Here is a 10,390-nt window from a genome sequence, read left to right as displayed (position 1 = left end):
GCCTGGTATCTAAAATATAAAAATCTGCCAAAATTGATACCTAAACCCCACTGGTATTTCATTTTAAGAGTGTGTTTTTTATCATTTTTTTAGTGCTTTACTCTTCTGTCTGCTGATTATGAGCAAGTAAATTTCCATCCATCTGATACTGTTTCTGACATAGCCAGTTAGTATCACCCTGGAGTTGGAACCCAGACCTCCTGACTTCCCATCTCACGTTGTCTACTAGGTCCAATCCCATCATGATTTGGGATAATTGTGAACTGCGCACCTTAGCCAGATCCTCCAGTCAAGAAGAAGCTTAAGATGTATCATTTGTGAAGTCTGGTGTTCACTGGCAGGGCTTTTCCAGCAAGTATGTGATCTAGGAAATGGACACAGTGAACAGAGGGACTGAAGGAGATTTGGAGGCTGTGAACCTCTAGATTTCATTTATTCTCAGGATCAGTGAGGACACAGCATCTGTCAGAGAGATTCTGACTTCTTGGTTAGTGAGCATCCTTGACATGGTTAAACCCAGTCTTAACAGGATCTATGGGTGAAGGGAGTGGTTGTTGGAAATTCCCAACTGTTTTAGAGTTCCCGTCCCTTTCCCTCCAGGGTGGTGTTCTTTTGGGAGCCAGGGAATTCCCAGGTGTGGGACAATCACAACTGTAACCACCGTTTTGCGGTGTTCAGATTTGACAGCACTGGTATTTCCGGCATTCTTCTCCAAAGACCTTGGCCACCTTGGGGGAAAGCCCCCTCAACAAACACTGTTTCTGTTCTTGAGGGTCTACCCTAGTGTCTCCCATTAGGGCAGTTTCTGGACACTGTCTTTTCTGCGTCTCTGAGGTCTTTGATTTGGGCAGCAGAGGGTGGGAGGGGTGATGTTCATGGCAGATCTCACATCCTCCAGATAAAAACACACTAGTTGCTTTTAGGTTCCCTCGGGAACATTCTGTTGTCACCTCATTGAACCAGCGTAGGAGGAAAAAGAGAATTCAGTGCCATTTAAGTTGACACAGAGCGTGCAGGCAGGAAATCTGTATCCAACACCACATCTAATGAGCCTATCATTAGAGGCTCTTGGCAGAGTGAGGGAAAACAAACGCAAATGAAAAACAGGTTCTGAGAACTGTTTAAAACTTAGTACCAGTCCCATTACACGCTCCCTTTGGATTCACAGAGGATGTTCTGCACGTTGAGCTGAGCTTGCCTTTGAAACAGAACTCACGTGGATTTGCATGAGAAAGAACAGGCCAGCAACTTACTGCAGAATTGACAGCTGTTTAAATAGTTCCGTGGAGGAGCTAAGGCAGAAGGAAGTTATCGGCTCACTGTTCAAGTCTGGATTATCCAAGAAGCTCTCCCATCACATGGCCTGACTTTGTCGGGCAGTGGAGAGAGATCTGGTGGAACTGGCTTATGGAACATTCCAGTACTCTGTTAAGGAATTGCATTGCTAAATCTTCCATCCAGAAGGGACTCAAGTAGAAATAGAGGTGATGAACAGTTTGGGGAGAGCATCAGGCTTGATGCATTGGGTAGAACCAAGCCATCACACTTGGGCTTTCAGAGTCCTTATTGCTTGGTTCTCTCTGCATAGCCACAAGTTGTAGGAATGGAGTGCTAATAAAAGTGTGTGCACTTGGATTAACTTATTGTGTTTATCCAACAGACTTACCCAGATCAGGCCTTGCCCTTCCTGTTCATTGCCAGGGTAGCAAATCTGCAGGCTGCTATGACCTCAAGCCTTCCTCCTGGGTCCAACCCATGTTTCTCTGGAATTCATTTCTCTTGAAGCTGGGACAGTCATTGAAATCCACCATATTCACAATGATAATGGGATGTAGCGTTACTGCCTTGACTTTCGTTTGAATCTGTGTCTGTGCTAAAATCCAACATGTGGACACCAGAATCGGCATCTGGTGGGAGCTTCAGGCGCTAGTTTGGACAAATACATTCCTAGATTGTGTACATTTCATTTATTTTGCTAAGCGCTGGACAAATTGCATTCTTAATTTAGGAGACCCCTCATTCCTCCAGGTTTCTGGTCAAATGCCCTTTATCACGGAAGCTCTCCTTTCCTGACCAGCTGATGCAAAATAGCTCTGTCTTCTTTCTGCATGTTACCCTCTTCCTAGCATATTATCTTTACTTGAAATATATTTATTCATTTATTTGTTCTCCACTAAAATGTACATCCTGCAAGAGCAAGGGCTTTGTCTCTTTTGTCTATTGTGTTATTTCAGCACCTGTAACAACACGGGGCCTGTAATATATGCCCAGTGGGAACTTGTGGAATAAATGCAGAATGGTGAGAGGGTTGCTAGGTGGTGTGCTGCCAGCTACTGTAGAAGGACCTGGTTCCCAGGAGGAAGCACAGTGCTCTGTATAGCTGCTTTCCAGTTCATAGTTTCTTTGAACAAACATTTATCAAGTGCTTGGGGCCAGGTGTTAAAGCACACAGTCCTGCTCTCAGGGTTCAAAGAGTGGTGGAGGATGTAGACATTTAAATTCAATCCATCCTTTAAGATCCAGCTCTGGTATCAGTCCCTCCTGGGAAACTTTCTTGAACTTTCTTCTTCTTCCCCAAAGCTAGGTTAGTAGGCACCGTTCTAACAAGGTCCCATAGCATCCTGTACAGGATCTTATCATGGCCCGTATGTAAGGAGACAAGTACCAGACCCTGTGCTTTGTGTTCCACATACGAGCTCCTTAAGGGCAAAGATTATACCTTACTCATTACTGACTGTCGTGTCTGACACACAGAGTCCTCAGGAAATACCAGGTATCCTTGCTATCACTGCTGTTACTAGGTACATTCAGTAACCAGCATCCACATAGCTGTGGATGTGTGTCAAATCATATGAAAAACTGTATCTCTTCCCGGAAGGTAATGTACACCATGATAAATATAATAACACTGCTGTATATTATATATGAAAGTTGTTGAGAGTAAATCCTAAAGGTTCTCATCACAAGGAAAAAATTGTTTTCTATTTCTTTAATTTTGTACATATATGAGATGATGGATGTTTTCTAAACTTACTGTGATAATCATTTCACATTGTATGTAAATCAAATCTTTATGCTGCTTACCTTAAACTTATACAGTGCTGTGTGTCATTTATATCTCAGTAAAACTAGAAGGAAAAAAACCTTACAACCATAGGAAGGAATAAAAATGATTGCTGTTATTCAGCTGCTAAGTCGGGTCCTACTCTTTGCTACCTCATGGACTGGAGTATGCCAGTCCTTCCTGTCCCTTACTATCCTCCTGAATTTGCCCAAGTTCATGTCCATTGAATCGGTGATGCTATCCAACCCTAAAGATGATTAGAAAATAAAAACAAAGCAATATATCTCTTCTTCTGAGGATATATAAGGCTTAGAAGCAGTTCTGTGTTGTGCTCTACCATGTTGTTTAACGTTATGTTCTATAATATTCTCCATTTCAAGCTCTCTTTGTGTTCTTGGGGGTGAAGGGATCACTTAGACTTATCAAGGATTTTTACAAAGAGTTCTTAGAGGACTCCTTGCATCCCCAGAGGCAAGCCGAGGCCTTGATGCACTCTACCAATGATTTTCTACACGCAGATGTTAGAGCTTCTCTGAGCCTGGAGCACGTGTTTGATTCCAAGTGAGCAAGTCACAGGCACCCTCTCAATAAATACTTGTGGGTTCATGAGATTTTGATGCTGCCACTTTGATGTGGCTGTTTTGATTCTGGGCTTCAGGGATGTTTTGCCATGGCTTAAAAGGCAAATCATTAAACAGAGATTTTGTGCAACTCAGAAGGGTGGGCCACATGCATGCAACCACACTGCTTGATGGGGTGTGGACATTAACCTAATATTTGTGTGTTTTTACTTGGACGTGGCTGTCTTGATGCCTGACGTTTTCATTATATCGTATGGGTCTTGCCAGAATGTCGGGTTTAAATACTTGATAGTCTCACTGAAATACCAACCATGATTCTAACTTCAGTGGCAGGAGGGCTTCAAATGAAACAGGAGGCAGGGAATTACGCTCTCGAGGCGCTCATGGAATATTTTGCCAAGGGCTGGCTAACGAATGCATTCACCATTTCAGAACACGTACAGCCGCCATTCTTTATTGGCAATTTCCCGGTTTACAGCTTCAGATTATTGGCTAGAGAAGTGTTTAAAAATATAAAAAGATCCTAATGCAAGCATGGAAATATGGTTCATCCATGTTAAAAAGATCGTTTTGATTATTTTCCCTGCTGTGCTGTAAAAAGAACTTTTCCGTCTGTTTTGTTTGGTGATGGGAGGAAATGGTCTTTACTGCTTGCTGGTCAGACAGCCCTTGTCTGCTTGCAGTGAACTTCCTGCCCTGTTTCTTTAGACTGCCTGAATGATCATTAATATACACATGCCAGATAGTCGGGGGGTGCCCCCAAACTAACTAGCTGAGTAGAAAATTAGGCCACTGTAGGAAGACTGAGATGCTTTTATTTTGACTAATGTTTTCATCTGAGTGTTCTACCAGACCTTGCTGCATTGCTCCTAATTTTAAAATATTTTAGAAGCAAATACATTAAGCAGTTTGTTAAGAAAAAGTAAGTCATTGTATTGGGTCCCTGGTCTTGACTCTGAGAGTCCAGAAGCTAAGCTTGGTGTCTTGAAAGAAAGAAAGAGAAGTCACTCAGTCGTGTCCAACTCTGCGACCCCATGGACTGTAGCCTACCAGGCTCCTCCCTCCACAGGATTTTCCAGGCTAGAGTACTGGAGTGGGTTGCCATTGCCTTCTCCAAAGATTGTTTCCGCCCACTTTTGAACCGGGGACTTTTCATGTGTTGTTAGGCAAACGTGAGAACCACTGCACTATGGAAACCATTTGGCTGTATGTCCCTAATGGTGTCTTGAATGGTGGTGCAACTGGATGGGTCCCCTAAGTTAAATGTCACACTTGTCATGAATATTCCCTGGAGAAAGGAACCGTGTGTGCTGACTGCCTAACATACATCATCATGTTTAACTTCCACAAGCTAGGCCTCGAGCCTTTCTTTCCTTTTTCTTTTTGTTTTTTAGAGAATATTTATTTATTTATGGATATGTCAGGTGTTAGTTATGGTGCGAGGACTCTTTCCTTGCAGCCACACAGGCTTCTCTCCAGTTTGGTCTGCAGGCTCCAGAGGGCCTGGGCTCGGTAGTTTGCAGTACACAGGCTCTCTAGTTGAGACCCTGGGCTCAGAAGTTTCGGTATGTGGACTTAGGTGCCTCACGGCACGTGGGATCTTAGTTCCCCAACCAGGGATCAAACCCATTCCCCCTGAGCTGGAAGGCAGATTATTAATCACGGGACCACCAGGGAAGTTCCGAGCCCTTCTTTCTATAAACCATACAGCTAGCAAGTGATAGAGTCATGATTTGAACCCAGGCTCTCTGATTCCAAGATCCTCACTGGTCTGCAGGTTGGCGTTGACTCCAAAGGAATGTCTCTCCAGTCTGTGGTGGGAATATCTGGGTAAGGCTGACACCTGTTTGTCTTGAAGAAAGGCATGTGTGCTAAGGTGAATCAGTCGTGTCCAGCTCTTTGAGGCCCTGTGGACCACAGGCCCCCAGCCTCTGACCATGGGATTCTCCAGGCAAGAATGCTGGAGTAGGTTGCCATGCCCTCCTCCAGGGGATCTTCCCAAACCAGGGATCGAACCGGCATCTCTTAGGGTCTACCTGCATCGGCAGGCAGGTTCTTTACCACTAGCGCCACCTGGAAATAGTTGTTTATTCAGAGACCGTGACTTGTCTTTCAAGGTGTTAAAGACCTTTTTTTTTAATTTGTCACATGATGGTAATTGTAAATGACAGCTAACAGAAATGTCCTAAGATGTCAAAGTAAAAAAAAATGCTCTTCCTGTGTTGGTCCCCAAGCTTAAACTTGAAATCTTCTTGGCCCAGGAAGTGACATAGCTGGAAAAAAGAGACAATCTACTCATTGTCCTGGCAGGGTCTCTGATGGCTGACTTAGCAGAGCTTGGGTTCACGTGGGGTTTTTCTGGAAGAGGACTGGAGTGCAACTGCAGTTGGAGGTGATCACAGGCTGCTTAGAGAGATGCCCCTTTGACACTGAGGAGCATGACTCTTGGGCAGCTCAGAGGAGTCCTGATAATGCAAGTGACCTTTTAAAAACCACAATGGAATCAATTTTTTTTAAACTAGAAAAGTCATCTTTTCCAAAAGAGAGGTAGAACTTGGACTACTAGCTTGTCTGAGTTTTCCGTGTCCAGGATGGGGAAGACTGGAGCTCAGAGGCATTTAATTTAGCAGTGACTCAGGCTTACTTTCCTGACCTTAGATTATTAAAAAGTCATCTTTTTGCTCTTGATACAAGAATGAAAGGGCTCAGATTTTGGAACCAAACATATCTGGGCAAGTTACTTTCTGTAAAATGGGACAGGGACACTCGCCTTGGAGAGTTACCATGAGACTCTTGGAAGAAACTTCCACTGCCTGTGCGATGCCTTTCCTGTGATGATTCAAGATAATAGGGATAAAAACACTTAGCTGGTTGGCATTTGGTGTGTCCTGGTGTCCTGCTTACAGGTGAACTGTCATTCAGGGCACCCTGAGTTTCTTTGATTTTTTACTTCCCTGCCAATGATTCCAGAGTCCCAGCTGTGCCCGGGGAGGCTGTTTCGCCTCCTACATCCTGAGCCCCTCAAACTGCAGAGAGGTGGTGCCCAGCAGACTCTAAGCACTGCCTTCACTTCTGTTTCAGTGCCAACAACATGCCCAAGCAGGTGGAAGTACGGATGCACGACAGCCACCTGAGCACGGAGGAGCTGAAGCCACGGCATCTGGGGCTGCGCTTGTGTGACAAGCTGGGGAAGAATCTCCTGCTCACCCTGACCGTGTTCGGTAGGAGACAGGCGGCCCCGCCCACCCCTCCACCCCGGATCTCTCTTGGCTCTGTGTGGAAGCTGGTTCTGGCAGCGGGCACACTAACCCAGAAAGCAAGCCTCACGTGCTGCCTAACCCCACCTTTGCCCTGGCACAGCCGCCTCGGAGACTCTTTTCCCTTTCACCCGCCCCAGCCATGTTTTCCTCCTTGGGGTTCTAGTGGATCTCAGATTCCAGTGAACCTGAACAGTTTCTGTGGGTATATGAGCATGCAGATTCCCGAGTCCTGCTCACACAGACTGTGCTATGGGCCATTTGCATGAGACCTTGGAATCTGCATCTTAAACCTTCTGTGCATGTGTGTGGGCTCAGTCACTTCACTCGTGTCCAACCCTTTGTGACAATATGGATAGTAGCCCACCAGGCTCCTCTGTCCATGGGATTTTCCAGGCAAGAATACTGGAGTGGGTTGCCATGCCCTCCTCCAGGGGATCTTCCCCACCCAGTGATCCAACCCACATCTCCTATATCTTCTGCATGGCTGGTGGATTCTTTACCACTAAGCCACCGGGGAAGCCCCTTAAACCTTTTAGGTGATTCCAAAGCAGATGATCAGTATACCACATTTAGAGAAGTGCCTGCATCTTGGTAAAGGCAACAGTTGCCAAAACCTCACCAACAGGACTCCAAGGATTCACCTTCTCCATGCACCTCATTAACTTAGATTCAGTTAGCACAGTAGCTAACAAGGTCAGCATGGAAGAGGCTTGTCCTGAAGCTTTGCCCTGCTCCAGCTCCACCTCAGAAGCCTTGCTTCTCTGCTTCTGGAATCACCCAGGCTCTGGTTGTCCTTTTGTGTGACCATTGATATAGACTTAGCCTTGGATTTTCAACCAGGATTTATTGAAAATGGGGGAAATTGCAGTTTCTTGAACTGAAACCGCATCATTTCATGCCTTCTCCTTTGAGTCAGTCATCTTGGATGTCAATGGAATACAGTCAGGAGTGGACGTTTGCCCCAGCTCAGTTCACTTAATAGAAGAAAACCTCAGGCGTGGTAGGGTTTTCCAAGGGTTACCCTCCACAGAAGGGATGAAATTTCATTCATCCTAGTTTTTAAAAAGTGTGCTCTTCACTTGTGGAAGAAAAAAATATCAGATTTCTGACCGTTTTACTTACTCTCTTTGCATCTCTGGAGTTAATCCCATAGGACCCCCTGCCTCGCTCACTGCCTCTAATCATGCTGATGACCCCATTTGTGGTTTCCACAAGGGTGGCTTATATTAGCCACCGGTGTGGAGCGATCCAAGGTTTTGTTGTGGAATCCTTGAGTATGCAAAGCGAAAGGCTCCTGGTAGCATCTCTGCTCAAATTGTTTCCTTCCAAATCTTATATTTTTAGACACCCTCCTTGATCTCCCTTAAGATCAACATGTTTCAAGATTATGTATCAGGACATAGACGTCAAAGACAAAGCTCCTTGAGGATGAGCCAAGGGGAAATGACTGGAAGTCAAAGAAAATAGTAGAAAAAAGAAAACTAGCGCCAGTTTGGTCACATAAATGTTCCTTTTGTCTGATATTCCGTTAAAAAGATAAGAAATATATTAGACACAATGACATGTACCCAGCCTAGGCTGGGAAGAAAAGCGTATCTGACATTGTGGGTTATTTCTACTGACAATCTCTGACTCTGCAATTGGATGATATCCTAAAGAAACTGGGATCAAGTTGCCAGTTTATATTTCCCACAAAGCCTTCAGAAGGCTCTTCTTGACTCTTCCAGTGTGGCCTTTTAGAAGCGTTAGAGATAGAAAACATTTTCTCACAAGTCAGCAAAATTAACTTCACTTTTCTAATGGTATTTTTGTTATGTGTTAGTCATCATCTGATAATAGAGAGGTACTAGAAAAGTCAATGTTATTGAACTATATCCCTAGAGCTATTCATGTGATGAAGGCAAAAAATAGATTCATATTTTTTCTCCTTCCTTATAGGTGTCATCCTGGGGGCAGTGTGTGGAGGACTTCTTCGCTTGGCATCTCCTATCCACCCAGATGTGGTTATGTTAATAGCCTTCCCAGGGGATATACTCATGAGGATGCTGAAAATGCTCATTCTCCCTCTCATCATCTCCAGTTTAATCACAGGTAAGACCACTTCTCTGGCACTGGGTCAAAGTAGGTCATACTCTTGCTCTAGCTTTTGGACTGACCATAAAATCTCAATTTGGTTGAATCAATGAATCTGATCATCTTCTGTGCCATTTCTCTTCAGAGTCTTGATTTTCCTATCTCTAAAACTGAAATAAGCAACCCTAAAAAAAGAGTTTGCCATCTATTGGTCAGTCCATCTGTTTGTGTAACAATAAAAGATAAAAACGAAATAGCTACATGTTAAAAGTGATCATCTCTAGAGATTTTAATTTTTAATGTACACTTTTCCCATTTTCTAAATTGTATTTGTTCAGAAACTGACAAATAAAGATAAAATATAGAAAAAGAAGTTTTTTCTTTAATATTTAATTGAGTGTAGAGGGAAGTGGTTATTAAAGATAAATGAAATACTAGCTATGAAACTCTTGGAGTGCTTCAGAAGAAAGATACCCTTAATGTATAGTTCACATCTACTTGTTTTTTGGTTCAAAGTGTTGTTTCATTTGAAAGGATTTTTTTTCCCCTCCCTGGGCTTATACAGGTACTTTCCTCCTTACCAAATATTACTCAAATGTTGTTGAAATTGTTGAACTTTAGAGACTAAGCTCTGCGTTAGGGATGAAGAACTGGGTTTTGGTTTGTATCTGGGGGACCAACAGGCTGGGTGACCTTGAGAAATCTGTTCTAGACTATCCACCTTATGAATGTAGTGAAGCTCTGGTAACTCCAAGAGATTCAGCTGTTACAGTCTCAGAGCTGCTTGGCCAATGAATCCAGTGAGGGAAAGGGCTGGCACTTGGTGTCAGGAAGGTCTTAGCATTCAGCCTCAGGCTGCGTAAAGCTGTATTTTACTTTAAAAGCTCCTTTTGAAACCAGGCAAATTTGTTTTCCATGCCTGTTTAATAGATTGTACATTAGCCAACCCAGTAAGGAAGTTTCATTTCCATTAGCTAGAGTTAGACTTCAGATTGTAAGGACAAATAGGTCATATATGGGTCAGATTCATTCAGAAAAGTTAATGTCAATAATAGCTTCCTCCTCCATGGCAAAAAAGACTGATCCCCAGTAATAGCTGCATATCTCAGTCTAGTAAAAGCAGGAACTGAAACCAGGAAGTAGAAAAGCTGAAGAAACTACTGGAAAAAAACCCAGTGAAGGCTGGAGTTTTTGTGACTTGCTTGGAATTTCTGCTAACCATCACAGAAGCTTCTGAGATATAGACGGAGCTTCCAACCATGCTGGTGTTTTGTGCGTGTGTTCCCATATCCCTACACAAGGTCAGAAAACATGGTCTGATCAGGTTTCACCTGAAAGGAGTGATAGGGCTGTGCTAGAACCACTTCCACTTTCCCAGACTTTGGATTTTGTGACCCGCAATGTATTCAAAA

At 43.8% G+C, this 10,390-nt stretch overlaps 1 protein-coding gene across 1 annotated transcript in view; it reads left to right on the top strand.

Annotated features, from left to right (window-relative positions):
* Positions 1-6,628: 6,628 nt before the first annotated feature.
* The window catches only part of SLC1A2 (solute carrier family 1 member 2), a 64,475-nt gene continuing 60,713 nt past the window's right edge, over positions 6,629-10,390 (top strand). Inside the window, exons 1-2 of the mRNA XM_055423842.2 lie at positions 6,629-6,866; positions 8,844-8,996. Coding sequence (XP_055279817.1) covers positions 6,737-6,866; positions 8,844-8,996 — 283 coding nt within the window. The 5' untranslated portion in view covers positions 6,629-6,736. The remainder of the gene's footprint in view (positions 6,867-8,843; positions 8,997-10,390) is intronic.

This window comes from Moschus berezovskii, chromosome 14 (genome assembly GCF_049115385.1).
Source record: "Moschus berezovskii isolate FMDL1 chromosome 14, NW_MosBer_1.0, whole genome shotgun sequence".
Lineage (NCBI taxonomy): Eukaryota > Metazoa > Chordata > Mammalia > Artiodactyla > Moschidae > Moschus > Moschus berezovskii.
This window is presented reverse-complemented; position numbering and strand designations above follow the sequence as displayed.